General features: G+C 38.0%; 1 protein-coding gene across 2 annotated transcripts in view; it reads left to right on the top strand.

Annotated features, from left to right (window-relative positions):
* Positions 1–23,259, top strand: part of aplp1 (amyloid beta (A4) precursor-like protein 1) — a 54,009-nt gene that overhangs the window by 20,728 nt on the left and 10,022 nt on the right. For both annotated transcript variants that reach the window (XM_032556914.1, XM_032556923.1), the window contains exons 2-7: positions 16,739–16,918; positions 17,749–17,878; positions 18,855–18,967; positions 20,373–20,557; positions 20,634–20,962; positions 21,792–21,919. In XM_032556914.1, coding sequence (XP_032412805.1) covers positions 16,739–16,918; positions 17,749–17,878; positions 18,855–18,967; positions 20,373–20,557; positions 20,634–20,962; positions 21,792–21,919 — 1,065 coding nt within the window. The remainder of the gene's footprint in view (positions 1–16,738; positions 16,919–17,748; positions 17,879–18,854; positions 18,968–20,372; positions 20,558–20,633; positions 20,963–21,791; positions 21,920–23,259) is intronic.

Below are 23,259 nucleotides of genomic sequence, written 5' to 3' on the forward strand. Positions count from 1 at the left end.
GGCTTGCGGCAGATCATATCGCTTTGCTTTTTTAACGCTCAGCGTGGCAGCATCATTTCCTCGACAAGATGAATATCTGTAAAAATGTCATCAGCCGTCATTGGGTATGAACCATCTGTTCCATAATGACTGGTGCGGAGTGTTTTTGTCATCACAGAGAACAGGACTAGTCAGTAGTGAATCTTGAGGAGCCTAGAAAAGAAACAAGGGAACTAAGGGAGGCAAAGAAAAGGTTGAGAAGGTTGAAATCCAATCAATGTGTCTTCCCATATATCACCAGGTTGTTATTAATGATGCAGTCTTCCCTGCAGTGGGAGCTGTCAGGGTACCGAGCTGTCAGCCTATTCAGCCTCATCAGCACTACAGCATGATCTGTGGAGCATGGGATTGTTGGGATATCACCACTGTAGCAGCCCCTAAACACCCCCAGCCTCTTCTATGCATGGTAACTGTACACTCCAGAGATGCCTCTGTACTTTGCGGTCCTGTCAATTGCAAAAAACACAATTTACATGCCCATGATCTAACCAAAAAGAATCACATTAATATTTTCTTGCCCTTTCATACTGTAGTTTTAGACATATCTTGATGATTTATAAAACATGTCAAATTCTGTGTCTAATATTTCAAGTTCAGAGATTTTAATGTTTCAGGTTCCGCCTTTGCCCACGCTCCATCCCACCATCCATGTTGATTGGGTTGATGGTTTTATTTAATCCCTCCTCAGACACACAGACATATAAAACAACAAATGCATCATCTCCCTGGTGAAGATAAAAGTGTGATTCTCATAAAATCTTTCTGGGCGCGAATCCAACTCTATCTCTGCCAGGTAGCTTCTGCCCTTGATGCTGTGGTGTTGGGAAGTATGCAAGCATCTCAGTCAAACTCCAGTTTTTGTGCCCAACTCACTTTTTTGGAGTGTGGAGGTTGGCTGTACAGGCGTGTTCACACATGCTCAAGGAGCACACTTCTAGATTTTTATTCTGTCAAATTTGGTATTTTCAATTAAAACCCTCCCTGGGAGAAAGTAAAATTTTTTACAAGTTATGAAGCCCTTTAGTTAGAGATGTTCAGAGAAATTGTTAACCAGATTTAATGGTTTGTCAAAAGCTAGAACACATAATATTTTCTGATTAGTGAATCAACACTCTACGGCACTCTGAAGGAAGAAGCTATTTTCATTACTATTTATGTTTTTAGATTGAACTCAGCCGAAGCACAGAGGTATAAGAAGCAACTTAAAAAGGAAAAATGTAATTTTTCTTACACATCTACAATATTTGGTTCATTCAGGATGTGAGTTCAGCAAAGTTGATTTGCTTTTCATATTTAATCCTTCAGCCTCTGACCTTTATTAGTGTATTTGTCCTAAGTGCACTAACTGCACTAATTGCTAATATCAGATGTTGTAGAGAGTTTAAAATGTGAACTCTCTTGTTATTTTGCCATTTTTTAAAATACTAGCAATAATACTGTTTTATGATGCCAACACTGTCACACATCAGTGTGAGGCTGCTTCTGCTCCTGACGTAAATATTTAATGACCACGCATGAAGCTGACGACAGTTGAAACTAGAAAAACAAAATTTCTGAAGAAATTTAGCCGGGGCCTGCCAAGGCGCGCCCGTCGGGCTTGGGCCCGGCGTCGTCACGCCACAAATCGGCGTCGACGCCAAAGAACGCCGCAACGTAACCAGTGGCACGCGGAGAACCGCAAGAACGTTAAGCGAGGCGGACGTGCACCATTCAGTACGATTTAAAATGTTGTCAAGGCTTTTATTTTGGAAGTTTTGTTAAACTTCATTTCAAAGGGCCAAACTAATCCCATGCGTAATAGTCCTTGGGTTAAAATAGTTATATAATGCTCAAAACACAAGTAGCTGATGTAAAAATATTCAAGGCTTTTATTTTGAAATTTTCAGTATGCTCCATTTTAAAGTTCCGAACTAATCCCATGTGTAACAGTGCTTTGGATGAAAAAGTCATATACGGCCAAAAAAAGCAATTACGTCATGTAAAATATTCAAGGCTTTTATTTTGAAATTTTCAGTATGCTTAATTTTAAAGTTCCAAACTAATCCCATGTGTAACAGTGCTTTGGATGAAAAAGTCACATAAAGCCACAAACAGCAATTACGTCATGTAAAAATATTCAAGGCTTTTATTTTAAAATTTTCAGTATGCTTCATTTCAAAGGGCCAAACTAATCCCATGTGTAACAGTGCTTTGGATGAAAAAGTCAAATAAAGCCAAAAAGAGCAATTACATGATGTAAAAATATTCAAGGCTTTTATTTTGAAATTTTCAGTATGTTTCATTTTAAAGTTCCGAACTAATCCCATGTGTAACAGTGCTTTGGATGAAAAAGTCATACAAAGCCAAAAACAGCAATTACATGATGTAAAAATATTCAAGGCTTTTATTTTAAAATTATTATTATGCTCCATTTTAAAGTTCCAAACTAATACCATGTGTAACAGTGCTTTGGATGAAAAAGTCAAATAAAGCCAAAAAGAGCAATTACATGATGTAAAAATATTCAAGGCTTTTATTTTGAAATTTTCAGTATGCTTCATTTTAAAGTTCCAAACTAATCCCATGTGTAACAGTGCTTTGGATGAAAAAGTCATATAAAGCCAAAAAGAGCAATTACATGATGTAAAAATATTCAAGGCTTTTATTTTGAAATTTTCAGTATGCTTCATTTTAAAGTTCTGAACTAATACCATGTGTAACAGTGCTTTGGATGAAAAAGTCAAATAAAGCCAAAAAAGAGCAATTACGTCATGTAAAAATATTCAGGGCTTTTATTGTGAAATTTTCAATATGCTTAATTTTAAAGTGTAAAACTAATCCCATGTGTAACAGTTACTGAGTTAAATCAGTTATATACAGCCCAAAGCAGCAATTAGTTGTAAAGGCCAGTTCAGTCCTGATCTGTTTCAACTGAGTATTCCACTATAGATAGAACTACAGCGATGCGTATTCGTAGTCCTAACCAGCAGCCAATAGCCTCTTGAGTTCCGTTGCTATGGTAAATAATGGTCTCAGCAGGTGTGAGCTCTGAGCTCTGAGGTCTCAAACACACAAGTGTGTTTGAGCAAACACACTTTACTGAAAAAAAGCATTGGAAACAAATCCTTCTTGTTCGGGAACCGTAATACATATTCGAAAAGCGTTTTAAGCGTATGACAGTTCAATGTGTCTTCTGCGATAGTCCCGAGATTCATATCTGTACCTCACTCAGAACATTTACAGTGATGAGAGAAAGAAATGTTGTGCCCAGATATGAACCGAGATGGGCTGTCACTCTAATTTGAAGAAAAATGAGAAACTTTGGGTCGCTTAGAGGCAAATTGTGGACAAACCGTAACTGGTATCGACGAGCCGTCTTCACTTTCGAAGAGATCACAGACGTATCTACAAAATGAAATTTGAATGGCATTTCTAGGTGAATTTGTGACGACACAGAAAATCCTCAAAAATAGGGTATTTCTAGGATTTTTCCCATTGACTTATAATGGGTTTTTTTTCGCAGTTTTTTGCGAATTATGTCGCCATGTTAAGCCCAAATCCCACCAAAAATAATAGCTCCAATGGCGTGAATTTTCTGCACGTTTTGATACCTCATTTGTAGGTGTGCACCCAGCGGTATGAGCCGCATTAACGGTTACGGAAGAAAAATAAAGAACTAGAAAATTTCGGAAGAAATTTAGCCGGGGCCTGCCAAGGCGCGCCCGTCGGGCATGGGCCCGGCGTCGTCACGCTACAAATCGGCGTCGACGCTAAAGAACGCCGCGACGTAATCAGTGGCACGCGGAGAATCGCAAGAACGTTAAGCGAGGCGGACGTGCACCGTTCAGTATTATAAAGTAAGTATATCAGCTAAAATCAGCAGAAACGCTAATGTTAGCGTCATTGCTTTCATCAGTATGTGGGAAATCACTAGGATATTTTCTGTAATTGATTTACTCCATTCAGTATACTAAACATTGCTAAAAAGTAAAATAAATAGCTAATAGCTTATTGAAGCTAAAATGCTAACGCTAATGAACCTTGCATTGAACTGTTTAGTAACAGTTCAATGCTCATAAACTGCAGGAAGGCAGTTCATTAGCATTTACCTAATGATTGTCACAAATATAAATTTTCAATAACGCACACACACACAACATATTACAGTTTAAAAATATATATTGACCTTATGTTAAAGATTTCTACAAACATTTTACAGGTAAAGTTTACAATGAACCAAAATTACAACATTTAAAGAATACCATAAATTTAAGAATCTAATGTCTCTGCAATAAAAAGAAATTGCTATCTTTTTTATTTTTAAACAACACCTCATATTGTTAAATAACTGATTTTATGTATTCAAGTTTTAAATATTACATTTGAGTTTGCATGGATGTAAAATTACTGCTCAGTTTAAAAATTACAGTATTTTTAAACTGAGCAGTTTAAAAAAATGCTCAGTATTTTTAAACTGCTCAGCTAAACTTCGCTCTTTAGCTCGTTAGCTTGTCGATGTTTCAGTTTTATTCGCTGGGAAAATTATTCTTTGTCTGCTTTGAAGATAAGCAGACAAATAATAAAAAACAAGTTTTGATATTAACTCTCAACTTCATTCACAAAACTTTTTCGTTATTTATTACGCAACGAACATGCATTTCACATAAGAACAAAACAATGAGGTGACGTTGCCTGTCCTTGAACACAACGCTGATCCCTCTTCACCCTGTCACCAACTCACACACATCCTCATTGTGTTGTGTTCTGTAAATAAACAAAACACAAGCAAAATCAATAAACTATATGCATATTCCAGTATACTGAGTTTTGGTTTTACATTCATTCTATTTAAATGTAGTTTGTTTGTGCTTACCAATGTTTTCTGGCCGGATGTCAGGCACCGTTTTCCCCTGGTCAGTTCGTCGATGTCTGGTTTTAGTTCTATTCTGTGGCAATCCGCAAAACGGCGTGTAGGTTTTCGTCAGTAATGCGCGATCTGTGCTTGGTCTTGTTTAAAGTCATTATTGAAAACATCTGTTCGCACAGATAGGTGCTTCCAAACGTGGACAAAACACGAGCTGCGTGGAGTCGAAGCTGTGGCATCAAATCAGGGGGCAGTAGACGGTAAAAGTCCTCGATTGAAACATCACGGGACTTCGCTCTTTAGCTTCTTAGCTTGTCGATGTTTCAGTTTTATTCGCTGGGAAAATTAATAATCAGCTTGAGGTGACTCTGCTGCACTCTAGTGGCGAGAAGCCGTAATGTTGGTTGGTAAGAATCGGAAGGCATTATGGGATATGTAGTTTGTAGTCAATTCGTGCTCAAAACCTATTTTAAGTCAATCAATGGGGCTGTAAAACGGTGGTAGGGGGGAGAGGGCCACATAAAATGACGTAGCGGGCCACATGTGGCCCGCGGGCCTTGAGTTTGACACATGTGCAATAGAGGATCTATCTGCTGCTCATGCAAAACAGTCTATTTTAATCCCATGTGTAATAGTCATTGGGTTAAATCAGTTATATAATGCTGAAAACGCAAGTAGTTGATGTAAAAATATTCAAGGCTTTTATTTTGAAATTTTTGTTAAGCTTCATTTCAAAGGGCCAAACTAATACCATGTGTAACAGTGCTTTGGATGAAAAAGTCAAATAAAGCCAAAAAGAGCAATTACATGATGTAAAAATATTCAAGGCTTTTATTTTGAAATTTTCAGTATGCTTCATTTTAAAGTTCTGAACTAATACCATGTGTAAGAGTGCTTTGGATGAAAAAGTCAAATAAAGCCAAAAAGAGCAATTACGTCATGTAAAAATTTTCAAGGCTTTTATTTTGAAATTATTATTATGCTCCATTTTAAAGTTCCGAACTAATCCCATGTGTAACAGTGCTTTGGATGAAAAAGTCATACAAAGCCAAAAACAGCAATTACATGATGTAAAAATATTCAAGGCTTTTATTTTGAAATTATTATTATGCTCCATTTTAAAGTTCCAAACTAATACCATGTGTAACAGTTCCTGAGTTAAATCAGTTATATACAGCCCATAGCAGCAAATAGTTCTAAAGGCCAGTTCAGTCCTGATCTGTTTCAACTGAGGGTTCCACTATAGATAGAACTACAATGATGCGTATTCGTAGTCCAAACCAGCAGCCAATAGCCTCTTGAGATCTGTTGCTATGGCAAATAATGGTCTCAGCAGGGTGTGAGCTCTGAGCTCTGAGCTGTCAAACACACAATTGTGTGTTTGAGCAAACACGTTTTACTGACAAAAAGCATTGGAAACAAATCCTTCCTGGTCGGGAACCGTAATACATATTCGAAAAGCGTTTTAAGCGTATGACAGTTCAATGTGTCTTCTGCGATAGTCCCGAGATTCATATCTGTACCTCACTCAGAGCATTTACAGCGATGAGAGAAAGAAATGTTGTGCCCAGATCTGAAATTCTATTCAAATACATGGGAGAGAGCCTCAGACAGCCTCAGAAAATCCTGTCGCATGACTTTGCTCTGAAGCACCGTGACAGAAAACCGTACGATCTAGATAAATTTCGAAAAGATTTTACCGGAGCAGACAGGCGTATCAATGTCAGGACCGATTTTGATACTAATCGTGCGATATTTGTGGGCGTGATGGCGATTTCAAAAATGATTTGGGTTGAAAAAGTTGTCTTGATCTCTCACTCTAATCAGCGAGAAAAGCACTCTAACTTTAGGAAAAATGAGAAACTTTGGGTCGCTTAGAGGCAAATTGTGGACAAACCGTAACTGTTATCGACGAGCCGTCTTCACTTTCGAAGAGATCACAGACGTATCTACAAAATGAAATTTGAATGGCATTTCTACGTGAATTAGTGACGACACAGAAAATCCTCAAAAATAGGGTATTTCCAGGATTTTTCCCATTGACTTATAATGGGGTTTTTTTCGTAGTTTTTTGCGAATTATGTCGCCACGTTAAGCCCAAATCCCACCAAAAGTAATAGCAACAATGGCGTGAATTTTCTGCACGTTTTGATACCTCATTTGTAGGTGTGCACCCAGCGGTATGAGCCGCATTAACGGTTACGGAAGAAAAATAAAGAACTATAACTAGAAAAACAAAATTTCTGAAGAAATTTAGCCGGGGCCTGCCAAGGCGCGCCCGTCGGGCTTGGGCCCGGCGTCGTCACGCCACAAATCGGCGTCGACGCCAAAGAACGCCGCAACGTAACCAGTGGCACGCGGAGAACCGCAAGAACGTTAAGCGAGGCGGACGTGCACCATTCAGTACGATTTAAAATGTTGTCAAGGCTTTTATTTTGGAAGTTTTGTTAAACTTCATTTCAAAGGGCCAAACTAATCCCATGCGTAATAGTCCTTGGGTTAAAATAGTTATATAATGCTCAAAACACAAGTAGCTGATGTAAAAATATTCAAGGCTTTTATTTTGAAATTTTCAGTATGCTCCATTTTAAAGTTCCGAACTAATCCCATGTGTAACAGTGCTTTGGATGAAAAAGTCATATACGGCCAAAAAAAGCAATTACGTCATGTAAAATATTCAAGGCTTTTATTTTGAAATTTTCAGTATGCTTAATTTAAAAGTTCCAAACTAATCCCATGTGTAACAGTGCTTTGGATGAAAAAGTCACATAAAGCCACAAACAGCAATTACGTCATGTAAAAATATTCAAGGCTTTTATTTTAAAATTTTCAGTATGCTTCATTTCAAAGGGCCAAACTAATCCCATGTGTAACAGTGCTTTGGATGAAAAAGTCAAATAAAGCCAAAAAGAGCAATTACATGATGTAAAAATATTCAAGGCTTTTATTTTGAAATTTTCAGTATGTTTCATTTTAAAGTTCCGAACTAATCCCATGTGTAACAGTGCTTTGGATGAAAAAGTCATACAAAGCCAAAAACAGCAATTACATGATGTAAAAATATTCAAGGCTTTTATTTTAAAATTATTATTATGCTCCATTTTAAAGTTCCAAACTAATACCATGTGTAACAGTGCTTTGGATGAAAAAGTCAAATAAAGCCAAAAAGAGCAATTACATGATGTAAAAATATTCAAGGCTTTTATTTTGAAATTGTCAGTATGCTTCATTTTAAAGTTCCAAACTAATCCCATGTGTAACAGTGCTTTGGATGAAAAAGTCATATAAAGCCAAAAAGAGCAATTACATGATGTAAAAATATTCAAGGCTTTTATTTTGAAATTTTCAGTATGCTTCATTTTAAAGTTCTGAACTAATACCATGTGTAACAGTGCTTTGGATGAAAAAGTCAAATAAAGCCAAAAAAGAGCAATTACGTCATGTAAAAATATTCAGGGCTTTTATTTTGAAATTTTTGTTAAGCCTCATTTTAAAGGGCCAAACTAATACCATGTGTAACAGTTACTGAGTTAAATCAGTTATATACAGCCCAAAGCAGCAATTAGTTGTAAAGGCCAGTTCAGTCCTGATCTGTTTCAACTGAGTATTCCACTATAGATAGAACTACAGTGATGCGTATTCGTAGTCCTAACCAGCAGCCAATAGCCTCTTGAGTTCCGTTGCTATGGTAAATAATGGTCTCAGCAGGTGTGAGCTCTGAGCTCTGAGGTCTCAAACACACAAGTGTGTTTGAGCAAACACACTTTACTGAAAAAAAGCATTGGAAACAAATCCTTCTTGTTCGGGAACCGTAATACATATTCGAAAAGCGTTTTAAGCGTATGACAGTTCAATGTGTCTTCTGCGATAGTCCCGAGATTCATATCTGTACCTCACTCAGAACATTTACAGTGATGAGAGAAAGAAATGTTGTGCCCAGATATGAACCGAGATGGGCTGTCACTCTAATTTGAAGAAAAATGAGAAACTTTGGGTCGCTTAGAGGCAAATTGTGGACAAACCGTAACTGGTATCGACGAGCCGTCTTCACTTTCGAAGAGATCACAGACGTATCTACAAAATGAAATTTGAATGGCATTTCTAGGTGAATTTGTGACGACACAGAAAATCCTCAAAAATAGGGTATTTCTAGGATTTTTCCCATTGACTTATAATGGGGTTTTTTTCGTAGTTTTTTGCGAATTATGTCGCCACGTTAAGCCCAAATCCCACCAAAAGTAATAGCTGGAATGGCGTGAATTTTCTGCACGTTTTGATACCTCATTTGTAGGTGTGCACCCAGCAGTATGAGCCGCATTAACGGTTACGGAAGAAAAATAAAGAAGAATAAAGAAACACTTTCTCCGACAATAACAATAGGTTCCTGCCATTGCTTTGCATGGCAGGCCCCAACTAGAAAATTTCGGAAGAAATTTAGCCGGGGCCTGCCAAGGCGCGCCCGTGGGGTTTGGGCCCGGCGTCGTCACGCTACAAATTGGCATCGACGCTAAAGAACGCCGCAACATAATCAATGGCACGCGGAGAACCACAAGAACGTTAAGTAAGGCGGACGTGCACCATTCAGTACGATTTAAAATTTTTGTCAAGGCTTTTATTTTGGAAGTTTTGTTAAACTTCATTTGAAAGGGCCAACCTAATCCCATGAATAACAGTCATTGGATAAAATCAGTTATATAGTGCTCAAAACAGCAATAATCTCATGTAAAAATATGCAAGGCTTTTATTTTGAAATTTTCAGTATGCTCCATTTTAAAGTTCTGAACGAATCCCATGTGTAACAGTGCTTTGGATGAAAAAGTCACATAAAGCCAAAAAGCGCAATTACCTGATGTAAAAATATTCAAGGCTTTTATTTTGAAATTATTATTATGCTCCATTTTAAAGTTCCGAACAAATCCCATGTGTAACAGTGCTTTGGATGAAAAAGTCATATACGGCCAAAAAGAGCAATTACATGACGTAAAAATATTCAAGGCTTTTATTTTGAAATTATTATTATGCTCCATTTTAAAGTTCCGAACTAATCACATGTGTAACAGTGCTTTGGATGAAAAAGTCATATACGGCCAAAAAGAGCAATTACATGATGTACAAATATTCAAGGCTTTTATTTTGAAATTATTATTATGCTCCATTTTAAAGTTCCGAACTAATCCCATGTGTAACAGTGCTTTGGATGAAAAAGTCATATACGGCCAAAAAAAGCAATTACATGATGTAAAAATATTCAAGGCTTTTATTTTGAAATTTTCAGTATGCTTCATTTTAAAGTTCCGAACTAATCCCATGTGTACCAGTGCTTTGGATGAAAAAGTCATACAAAGCCAAAAACAGCAATTACATGATGTAAAAATATTCAAGGCTTTTATTTTGAAATTATTATTATGCTCCATTTTAAAGTTCCGAACTAATCACATGTGTAACAGTGCTTTGGATGAAAAAGTCATATACGGCCAAAAAGAGCAATTACATGATGTACAAATATTCAAGGCTTTTATTTTGAAATTATTATTATGCTCCATTTTAAAGTTCCGAACTAATCCCATGTGTAACAGTGCTTTGGATGAAAAAGTCATATACGGCCAAAAAAAGCAATTACATGATGTAAAAATATTCAAGGCTTTTATTTTGAAATTTTCAGTATGCTTCATTTTAAAGTTCCGAACTAATCCCATGTGTACCAGTGCTTTGGATGAAAAAGTCATACAAAGCCAAAAACAGCAATTACATGATGTAAAAATATTCAAGGCTTTTATTTTGAAATTATTATTATGCTCCATTTTAAAGTTCCGAACTAATCCCATGTGTAACAGTGCTTTGGATGAAAAAGTCATATACGGCCAAAAAAAGCAATTACATGATGTAAAAATATTCAAGGCTTTTATTTTGAAATTTTCAGTATGCTTCATTTTAAAGTTCCGAACTAATCCCATGTGTACCAGTGCTTTGGATGGAAAAGTCAAATAAAGCCAAAAAGAGCAATTACGTCATGTAAAAATATTCAGGGCTTTTATTTTGAAATTTTCAATATGCTTAATTTTAAAGTTCCAAACTAATCCCATGTGTAACAGTTACTGAGTTAAATCAGTTATATACAGCCCATAGCAGCAAGTAGTTCTAAAGGCCAGTTCTCAGTCCTGATCTGTTTCAACTGAGGATAGATAGAACTACAACGATGCGTATTCGTAGTCCAAATCAGCAGCCAATAGCCTCTTGAGATCCGTTGCTATGTTAAATAAGTTTCACACCAAGGTGTGAAGTGTTAGTGAAAGAGCCTGAGAGCCTCAAAAAATCCTGTCATTTTCTGCACGTTTTGATACCTCATTTGTAGGTGTGCACCCAGCGGTACGAGCCGCATTAACGGTTACGGAAGAATAAAGAATATTAAAGAGACGCTTCTCTCCGACAATAGTAATAGGTTCCTGCCATTGCTTTGCATGGCAGGCCCCAATAAAGAAACACTTTCTCCGACAATAACAATAGGTTCCTGCCATTGCTTTGCATGGCAGGCCCCAATAATAAAGAGACGCTTGTTGGGTGTAGAGTAATAGGTTCCTGCCATTGCTTTGCATGGCAGGCCCCAATAATACTTAAAGAGACGCTTCTCTCCGACAATAGTAATAGGTTCCTGCCATTGCTTTGCATGGCAGGCCCCAATAAATAAATTCAATACTTTTCTTGTTTTTTTTTATTATAGCAACTATTATATCACTAATGTGTGGGGAAAACAATATTTTAAAATATTCAAGCAATACATGGGGAAGTGAATAAGTACCTAAGGTAAAAGCACGATTGTTTTTTTTTTACAATCTATAAAGATATTTTTAAAAATCTGTTAAATTTAATAAATTAATTAGTGCAATCTCAGTGGGACTGTGTGTATCTACATCATTCAAAACATCATGTATTTTTAGTTTTTAAAAATTTTAAATGTAAAACCTAGAAGGGAAATTAAAATCGGCATGTCAGAGCTTCAGAAAAACAGAGGTCGGAAATTTTCCACAAAATTCAGACCTGTGCATCCTGACCCATGTTTTTTGTTTCTAGTTTGGGTTCTGCATTCACAGTTTCACTTTTTTTCTTATTTGAAATGTCTTTTCTTTTTTTAATCATATGACGTCATTAACACTGAGTTAGACAGACACAAGCTAATTGAGAGTTCAGATTTAAGCATAGTGTTTGCTGATTCTTGAAGGAGTCTACAGCATTGCACTTCTGCTTCTTTTACTCAGTGGAGATCCACAGTCTGGTCAGCCTGCTTCCAGCAGCATCTAAGAAAGAAGTTTCGAAATTCAACAAAATACATTTCAATCCTACAGCTACTTACAATTTACAGCAAAGGTTCCCAGACACGACATCGCCCATCACTGAGCTAAAGTATTTTCTATTAGATACTGTGTTATCAGAGGTGATCACAACATGGGTAGCTGCAATCTCGTTCCCAGTCTGGCTTGAGACCTCCAATCTAGCCTCGCAGGACTGGACTGGAGGTCAGGGTCTCGGGCTCCTGATGGACCGCTATTGATTCAGGAGAAAGGTGGCGATACAGTTGCAGTCGCTCAGCATTGATTTTCTGCAAGTGCAGTAGTGGAGAGCTGGCAGAATGAGAGAGCTGGAGCTGCCGTGTTATCTTCTCAGATATCAGGAAGTTCACTTATTTATTTTTTATTTATTTGTCTTTGTGGCACTGACCTTTTCTGATGCGGAGATATGTCTGTGGAGGAATGGGCTCAGCAGGCCAACTATTTGAGCAGCTGCAGTAGCGTTTTCCCATGTCTGTCCTACACATGGTCCTGGAGTTAGCTCCTCGATGTCTTCAAATGAAAAAATGAAAAAAACAGCACAATTAAATAATTGAAAACTGTAATTTTAATAATGCATTTTGAGGCATGTGGTGATAAAAGGTCTACATTATCATTGTGCTTTCTGAATGCAGAATTAAGTTCAAAGGAGAAGATAACAAAATTTATATGGCTAAGAGTTGGCAACTCGATGTATTACCTGCAGTACTAACTTATTGGAAATTAAAGAAAAACATCTATATATATACCGTATATACAGTATATAGCAATGAGTCATCCACAAATTAACAAAAAAGTTGATTACATTGTGTTACACAAGCAAAATCTTCCTCTGGTCATGAAATATTGAAAATTGTGTAATGTGTGATAGACGCAGACAGCACACTGTGCTCATGTTTCAATTCAGCGTGTGGCCAGAAGATCCAATTCAACCAAGCCAATAACAAACCCAATCTGTCAAGAATTGGTGCAAATGACGAAGATAACCCAGATGCAGAACACGCTGGAGACACGGGTATGACTGAGTACTCCAATAAACGGGATGAGAAACTGAACAAATATGCAGCATAATACAATAGCGATGAGCAAATCCCAGGCTAGCCATGTAGGCTGAAAAACTGATGACAAATGTAGAACAGGTGAGCAACCATTGGTATTAACCTTGAAGCACAAAAAGGAAACCATTTTAACCACGTGATCATGTTAGAAAATGAAGATAATACAGCCTTAATTTAAAATAGAAACTGTGCAAAAACATTACTTTGAGTAAACAACAGTGTTTTTTCTACATCAAAGGGTTGGAAAAAGCAAGTGGCTACATATATTTTATGTTTTCTATTATTATTTAAATCAATAAATTCATTTGTGTGGCTTTGCATGCATTCAGTTACTGTATGCAGATATCTTTGGAATGTAAACACCGATTATGAGCTGGTCACCAATCACAAAATAAACTAAAAAAATTTTTAAAATGTCTAATAATGCCATTCCCATACTACCTTAAAATTGTTTTTATTAGATAGGGACTCTTCTCAGGATGTACACATGTTTGGGTAAAACAGTCCTACTCATGCCCAGATGTTGCTGAACACTGCCAGTCAGCTGGCTGAAAGAAAATCAAAATTTCACAGTATGGAAAGATTCCCATTCACAAAACACGGTGACAATGTGGGCGTGTAAACTAAGGGAGCAACATAAGTTTCAGTTGCTAAATTTAGAATTTATTTAGAATTCGTAATATTTTTGCTTGTCAAAGTCCAAACAGAAGTAAAGAAATGTTCAGAAATATGTAACAGAAATGTAAAAATCAATATGATACATTATTTTCTCAATTGCTTCTCTTGCTTTTTAAATAAAAATCATATCGTAGACTTCTCTTAACATTACGCTAATACTGTAAAACCAGGATATTTTTGCTCAGTTATTTTGTTCCTGCTATATGTGCAACTTTTTTTTTTTTTGCGCTGACTTTAATCACCATCCACATGTAATTGACAGTTTTATGCCTACAGATGTTTTTATGAGCTGTTTTGTTTGTTTGTTTGTTTTTTTTTTGCTTTTTTCTGTGGTGTGCCTTTTTTAGGCAGCAATTTTGACTCGAGAACACTGTAGGTCATAAATTACTGAAAAATAACAAAACTAGCCAGAAGTCTGTTGCTGCAGAATGGATGAAAAATGGCAAAGCTTAAAAGTAGCAAGAGAATAGAAGAAAATGCAGGGGATAAAAGTCATTTTTCTTTTTCCAAGCAGAGGAAGTAAACTTTGCCTGTACAGCTTTCAACCCTGGTAGGAGTTAAAAAAAAAAAAAGAAATCAACAACAACATTGCAAACATCCGCCTTTGTAAGTGTTACAAAAGAGAGATGCAACCATGAACCCCAAAATCCTTGACGTGCTTTGGGAAACGATGGGTCGTTTTAAAAAGGCAGATCCGTAGTTTACAAAAGGAAAAATCTGCTAAGGCATGCAGAAACACAAACTCCTTTTAGTTTAATTAGAATGCACAGACTGCTGAGGGCTTATTGTATTTATTGTACATTTACTCGCAGGGTTTTAAATATTTATTTTATCCCGTATAAATTTTAATTAGGACTTCAAACACTTTAGCTCTGTTCGGCCCAAGCAGGGCTTTTCCTTTGATCATACGTCACTCTCCTCTATTTCTTCTCCCAGATTTCTTCCCCGCGGGCTGCTTGCTTCTAATTGGCACTGCGTTGCTCGTCTTGTCTGTCGTCAGTAGGTCTATCTGGCTGTCTGTCAGCACAGATGAAAAGGACACGAGCCGAACACTGGGTCTGGGTGATACGGGAAGCCTTTTTTTGTGGGGGTAAATTTCAGGGTTGGACGGTTAACAATGTAACCTATTCTCCAACATGAATGCCGCTGAACCACAGAAACTCACCCGATATTCCCAAATGTTTTTGGTTGACATGTATTCTTTGCATCAAAAGAAACATGGACTATGTTTTATTGTCATGATGCCTAAGGGCTCTATTGAAACTGTTTTGTCTGTTAGCGAAGAGTAAGTCCTTGTGTGTTGTTTATAGAGCCGCCGGGCCCCTCCCTTCCTTTATTCCTCCCCTGGCTCCCTCTGTCTCTGCGCTGTGTGTTAATGTAGTGAAGTGGCGCATCGGTCAATGAGCTTGTATTAACACCTGACTCCTAGACCTAGCCAGTGTTTGTTCCTCTGTGTGGGCTCCCCTGAGCCCTCCCCCAGGCAAAGGCAACATCTCCTAGGATCAATACCGGCTTTCTACAAGGCCAGGGAAGGAAATCAAGCCAAAGGGGTGGATGGGAGCAGCCTTTGGTGTGCACCTGCACGATTTACTGATTGGAAACTGATATGAGTTTTGAATTTCTGACCTGCTAATTGCTGATCATGACCAATCAAGCTAAAATAATAATAATAATTAAACTCCTATCAACAGCATAATCCTCTGTTTTTCTTTCTGGTTGAATTTTTATTTGTTTTTACCATTGATTAGCACTGTTATGCATTATTCATTTGGATTTTCTTTAGAATATAGATATTTACCTTAACTCTTAGATTTCCTAATATCCATTGACATTTCCAAATCCACCATGTTCCATGACTGACAGAGGCTGAAGACTCAAAAGGGTGAACTAGAGCAACTTTGCTGTGCTTCACTAAGCCTTCCTGTTATCTGCTCTCTCCCACAGTCTGAATGTACTGCAAACATGCATCAAGAAATGATTTAAAATAGTCTCTTTTTGAATAGCTTCATGTATTTCTGAACGTTTTTCTTCATGTTAAACACATCACTGATAAAATTGCCAACTTTTAGTCTTTTTTCACTCAAAAACCATTTTGAGAACTGGTAGTGTATTGCATTCAGTGATCAGAAAAATATCAGATTTTTGAGATTATAACTGTGCTTTATGTAAACACATCCACACAGCCAATCTCCAGGCTTGAAAAAAACTGGGCAGAACATATAAGTTTTGTCAGGGCAGTCTACACACTCTCATAACAACACTAAGCGCCACCGTTATCAGGAGATGATACCTTAAAAAGATGGAGAGTTGGATTAGAGCCCAAAAAGGTTTTATGTAATTAACACATTTTCTTTTGCCAACAAAATTGTTTGTTTTTATGCATGTAGTGAGATTAAAGAAGCCATTGTTGATGAAACTAGATTTCATTTTAATGGTCATGAAACTAGTTAACATTTACTGTTGTTGTCAGTGCACTCTGATAATTAGGATGATTCTTTCAGTTAGTGGAAACATTACAATTGTAAAAAATTTTTTGATTGGCTGTTCCCCAGAGGATGCATTGACCAGTTTTTGTCGGTTTTTAGATTGCAGAATTGCTGCACTCCTTTTAAACGCCTCCACAGTCGATTTTCCTGTACATTATCCCAACCTACTTTTCCGATCTTCCACCTCTTCTCAGCCTTGCACTCAGGCTTTTCTATTTGCAGATGGTGCCAGAACTGTCTACCGTGAACCAGCTTCATATTCCGTAATGTCTGCCGTTGGTGTTAACTCTTCTCTTTCGCTCTGCTCTCCAGGCTCTTGCCATGACCGAGGTGAATGGGCCGGGTCCCCAGCTGGCAGAGCCACAGATCGTCATGTTCTGTGGCCGACAGCTCCTGCACATGAACTTACAGACCGGGCAGTGGGAGCCGGACCCTCAGGGCCGCCAGGGCTGCTTCAAGGAGCCCAACGAAATCCTGTCTTACTGTCAGGAGGTAGGGGATCTGAACATTAAAGATTTATTAAAGATCAGCATTTTTATTACATCACACAAATGGTTAAATTTTTCCTCTTTTGGTTTGTCTAAAACCTCACCCCTAAAATCTATATATTAACTATATATAGTAAAGAGATGGCAGTCTGCTGAAATATTACAATATTTCACCAATACGCCACCATCCTCCTCTCCTCTTCTTGTTACCTTTTACTATACCCGTGTGTTTTTAATGGCACTCATGCTCCTGAAACAATTCTCCTAAAATAATGTCAATTCAAACCAGGGCAGCAAAGGGACTCAGACGCCACCTGGGGGCCAAAACAGACATGTTCTCTACAGATGGCATCCATAGAGCTGAAAGGCCTCTAATGGGATTATCTGAGACATAATGCATCTGCAGTGCCTTTTACTCGAAGCTTTGCTTTTATCCTTTTGCATTCAAGCAGATAGCATTATAGCCTACATCTAGGCTGAGCTATTTACATACCTGCTGCTATTAAACGACAATGTAAGCTTGTGTTTCAAACCATTGAGCTACATTTAGGCGAAAATACATGTAAAATTGAATGTGCTGAAATATTTATTTTAATATACTCCTAGGGAGGTGTTTGTAATGTCGTTTAACACAAAGCGCTGTCATATATTTATGCAATCTGCTGCATGACTGTTTCCCCTGTCAGTTTTGTCCTTCTCCTCTGATCCTGGAAGTGATCTTTTATCCCTTACTTTAAAAATGTTTCCTTGCCCTCCCCCTGCGCCCCTTGTTCTGTCCACCTACCAATCTGTTTCTGTGTCTTTGGCGTCTCTGCATGCACCCGTATCGTCCAGATGTACCCAGCGCTTCCAATCTCACACATAGAGGAGTCTAAAAGACCCGTAACCATCCAGGCCTGGTGCAAGAAAGGATTGGGCCACTGTCAGACGCATCCCTTGAGCGTACTGCCCTACCGCTGTCTGGGTAAGAAAGAATAATGATTGTATTTTTGGCCCTAGTGGCCTGATCTGACCACTGCACCACACAGCGCCCAGAGGAGCAAGAAATTTGGCAAAAAGTAAATGCAAGATTACAGTGCAGACTTGGAAATCCTGTAAAAGTGTGACAGTTAATTTAATTGTTTTCCTAATGTGGATAAAAAAAAACTGTTTGAGTTTCCAGATTTAATCATCTATTCCTGACAAATAAAGTTTTTTCCAATTTTTTTTTTTAATGCATCTTTTTAATGTTTCTTTTATTGATTTTTGTTTTCGCCTATTTTACTGTCTTTCTGACCAAGAGACCAATTAGATTTATTTTATTTTATTTTATTTAGATTAGGGTTTTGCCTTGGAAACCCATGTTTGTATGACAAACAAAGCTGTGACAATAATGTCACACACAAACAGTAATTGTGAAGAATTTGTGTATACATGTGGATGAACTAGTCCAAACTGTAGACGTCCTGGTCTTATAGATTGTGAAACAAACCAGATGTAATTTTGTACATTGACCAAAAACGACATGACATACCACACTGCTCTGTTGGAAACCTTGTGCTTTTTAATAGTCTTTGGAGCAGTTTTATAAATTAGTTAGGATTCAAGGTTGCATGTATTGTTCTGCTTCAGATACCTTCTCTCCTAAAAGCCACCAGGGGGCCAGATAAGCTAACAATAGTTAAACAACTGATTGCTCGGCAGCACTTTTGATTTGCACTGTAATGGCCGTTCAGTTAGTTGTTTTCTTTTTTGTATGTCTTAAGCAGCATGTGAAATGCTAAATTATATAATTAATTTATGCATTAATTAATGTATTGCATTAATACAAAATAACCTGCATTTGTGGCCTTACTTTCATAACATCTGCATAACATTTTATATACATTTTAGTCAGAACAAGCTTTAATTAAATCTTTTAAATTGCCACTTTAATTCTAGTTCACATTCTTTTGCTGCAGAAGGCGAATATGTAAGCGAGGCCCTGCTGGTGCCCGACAGATGTCGTTTTCTCCACCAGGAGCAGATGAACATCTGTGAGAGTTATGTCTACTGGCACAACATTGCCAAGGAGGTGAGAACAAGTTATGTTTTAGTCAAGCTTGGGCCATTAGGTTGAAGTGGAAAGTTATAAAACTAGTGAGGTTGATTTCTCTTTTTTTTTTTTTTTTTTACATTTGTGTGGGTTTAAAATAACTCATCCAATCAACGAAGATCGAAAACCTTTACCACTCCAGGCTGTGAGCAGTACTGCGGAGCATTAAGTTAACTCTCCCTCTTAGACACCTTCAGTATTTTTAAATTGCTTTGCATGGTTTGCTAAATATTTTACTGATAAAAAATCTTAAGAGTGGTAAGTGTTTGTACTCATCCCCCCTGAGCCAAACCTTGGCTTTGATTCAAGCTCTGAGTTCTTTGGGGTTTGTCCCTACCAGCCTTGCACATCTAGAAACTGAAACCTTTGGCAATTTAGAAAAAAAAAAAAACTTAAGCTGAATTAGAATGAATAGGGAGTATCAGTGAACATCAATTTTCAGCTCTTCCCACAGATTTTCAATTTGATTTAGTTCTTGACTTTGACTGGGCCTTTCTTCCACATGAGCATCCTTTGATCTAAACGATTCCATTGAAGCTCTGAGAGTGTGTGAAGGCTGGAAGGTGAACCTCCAGCTGAATCTCAAGTGTTTTGCAGCCTCCTGTAGGTTTTGTTTCATGATTCAGTTGTATTTAGCTCAATATATCATTGCATTAGCTTTAAACAATTTCCGTTTCACTCATGAAGAAGAGTATTTTAATTTCACAATTTGCATATTATACTTCAGTTTGGGTGTCAGCTGATTCAAAAAACAGCCTGAATGCTTTAAGAAACACCCAGCCATTTTGTGGCAATGAGACTATCTTTTTTTAGTGTCTGGAAAACGAGCTGTTTCAAAAACCTTATGATTATTAAGCCACTCTGTATCATTACCCAGCAACCCCAGCTAAGCCCAGCCCCTCACATAGCAACGCGGATATACTGTAGGTCCAGCACGTTTGGTCAACTGGTCTACTGCTGTATGTCCCATGCAATGACTGCTGGAAAAGACATTTGTTTTGTTGTCGGCTTAACATTCAGAAAGTCTGCTGGAGGTTTTAGTCGTAGGGTATTGGAGTAAAAGGGAATGCGTACAAATCCATGCCTCATTTTCAGATTTTATGTGTAATAAAACTTGAAAATCATTTTCTTTTTCACTTTACAATTATTTGCGTCATTGTGTGGGCTTGCCATATAAAATCCCATTAAAATACATTTAGGTATTTCTATGTGACTAAAGTGTGAAAAAGTGCAAGGAGTTTAAATAATTCTGCAAGAAATAATAGACACTATTTAATACCTCAGTACTGTTTTTTTTATCTTTTAACAGAGCATTGACTCAGCATCCTATAAATAACACCCTAAATTAGACTCCCTTCTCTGTATTCCCCTGCGCTTGTGTCAGGAATGCACCGCAGAGAATCTCGAACTCCACAGCTATGGGATGCTGCTGCCATGCGGAGACCACTTCCGAGGCGTCGAATATGTCTGCTGCCCGGGCAGGAGCAGCTCAAACGGAAAAGGAGAGACAGAGGAAAAGGATGTGCCTCAGACGCTCGCTTCCCAGACAGTTGGAAAACTCAACTCAGTGTAAGATGACTCCGCCGAACCCTGCGAAGGCTGCTATTTCAGAAATTAGTTCTTAAAAACTAACTATTTTCCACAGCGCCAAGGTGATGGTCCCCACTCCGAGCCCCTCTCCAGAAACGGACCTGGACGAGGTCGACATGGAGGAGGACGACGACGAAGTGATAGATGAAGAGGAAGAGGAGGAGGAAGAGGAAGATGACGTCAATGAGGACGAAGCCGAAGAAGAGGAAGAAGAAGAAGAAGAAGAAGAAGAAGAAGAAGAGACAGCGGCTGTGAAGGACCGAGAGGAGTACGAATACCCTTTTGAGTTGGGTCCTTACCAGACGTCCGACTACTTGGACTCATTTTACAATGACAAAAGCCACAAACCCACCACCTCTGCCCCTCTGGCCAGGGGAGACAGCTGTAAGTATTTAGTTTTTGAAATGCATGCAGTAACATAAGCAGCAGTTGTGAAAAATGCCCCTCAGTGCCACTCCTTCTGAATTCGTCATCTTTGCAGTCACAAATCCAAAACATATCGCCACATACTACAATGTATGTATGCATTGCTGCACGCTACATGTATAACTGGAGCTCGATTTCCTTCCAGTTCAACTTTCCATCAGTATTTTCTAACCCCCTCTACCTCAACAAATGTTCATGTGAAAGTGTTTCACTTTAATCTGGTGCACAACATACATTCACAACCACAGCAAGGCCACAGCAGAGTTCATGCTTGTGTGTGTGCACAGTAAATACAGAAGCTAACCACGGTACATGAAAGATCCGATCAGAACGATTTCAGGATGGTAGATCAATATTAAATGATACTGGCTGCAAGGGCTACACAGAAAGTAGTGAGTGAAATACCTGAAGATGGACTGTTATGTTGCTTTATATTATTTTAAGGCGATAAATAGTTATTCTTTTGCTAAGATTCAAATTTAATCTAGGAGTGAAAGCAAAAGCTCTCAGTCTGTGTTACCACTTGGCTTAGGCCTTGTTATAGAAAAAGAAAGAGTTAAAGCTTCCCTAATGCACATCAAAAGTGAGCTAGAAGAAACTATATCTCATTGTTTTCCTCATTAGTAAACTGCATTTTTACAGAGCTAAAGTCCAGACACCAAAGAATGATGGTGCTCAGATGATGGACTGTCTCATGAATGTGCTTAGACTATCCATTTATTCATGGGGTAATTGTTGCCTTGCTTATGCTGCCATTAACAATCAGTTTCCTGTTGTTCCCATTCAGTTACCACAACTCGCCCCACGGACGGGGTTGATGTTTACTTTGAGAAGCCTGTGGATGACACGGAGCACGCCAACTTCCTACGTGCCAAGACGGACCTGGAGGAGCGCAGGATGAAGCGCATTAATGAGGTGAATTTCACAGAGCGGGGAGCGGGGAAGCTGCATGTCGGGCTCGTTTTGATAGATGATTGCTCTTGTTTTCCATTAAATTAACAAATGAGAGTCTGTTGGCATTCGCAGAGCTGCATAGACGTTTCTGTACCCTCTGCGCATTTTTCTCAAGTTAAGCATTAATCAGAGAAGTAGCCAAGAGGCCAAGAGACCCATAACTCATGTGGCGGTGCTGTTGACCGCACAACTCTTAGCAGTGTGTTCTACAAATCTGGCCTTTCTGTGGCAAGAAGCAAACCAGAGTTTGTAGTTTGTCACAAGTTGCATGCGGCACACAGGAAACACATGAAAGACCCCCTGACCAAACTAGAATTCCTTGGCCTACATGCACCCAAATACACTATTTAGAGTTATACTTGTGGTGAAAAATGAATCCTTCACATGACTCTGAAGACAACCTTCTCACAGTCAAACGTGGTGTGGGAATTGTTTCCTCTAGCAGTAATAGATGTTCATAGTTGTTGAGAAAATGAAATGCAGGACAGTCCTGGAATAGAACTGGTTAAGTTCGTTTTCTAGCGGGACAGTAACCCTAAACATACAGCAAATAATCAAATCACATTCATGTGTTAGAATGGTCCAGTCCAGGCAAGACAGTATGCTTCCATGCATTCCTCACAGTTTGTATCAGTAAAATATTTGAGAAACGTATGATTTTCTTACCACTTTGCAATTCTACACTACTTTGTGTTTATCATTTAACCCCTTAAATGTCAAGCTGAAAACATTTTCATGTTATCCACTTGGTCATTAGTGTTCTCATGACACTTAAAGGGTTTAACCATCACCAAACCCCATAAAAAACCTTTAGACTGTGTTTGTAAAGAGAGAAAATAGGTCCAATGGTATGCAAACTTTTCAAAACTGCTGTGTGTTCCCCAGCCACTTTGGGGAAACTGAAGGTACCAAATAAGAGATGGAAAGATATAGATTTTACGGCATATTTTATGGCATATACTTTCTGTAATTTTAATTAATGGATTTTAGAACAGGAGTTGTTACACACCTTTTACCGCTTTCTTGAATAAAAGTCAAAATATTTTATGGATGTTTTACTGAGTTAATATTTGGTGCACGTGCAATATACCACTCCAAGATTTCCCCCAGAAAACTTGCTAAGCCCGGTGGTTGAGGCGCTCGGCAGTCATTCATCCAGCGGCCCGTCGTGTTTTTGAGTTAAAAAATGTTTAAAGTTGACATAAAATTTGAAAATATCACTTGATAATTATATGTTATTGGAAGATTGAAGATTAATATCTGAACACCAACTATAAAGTCTGAAAAAATGCAAACATTTT

Source organism: Xiphophorus hellerii, chromosome 3 (assembly GCF_003331165.1).
Source record: "Xiphophorus hellerii strain 12219 chromosome 3, Xiphophorus_hellerii-4.1, whole genome shotgun sequence".
NCBI lineage: Eukaryota > Metazoa > Chordata > Actinopteri > Cyprinodontiformes > Poeciliidae > Xiphophorus > Xiphophorus hellerii.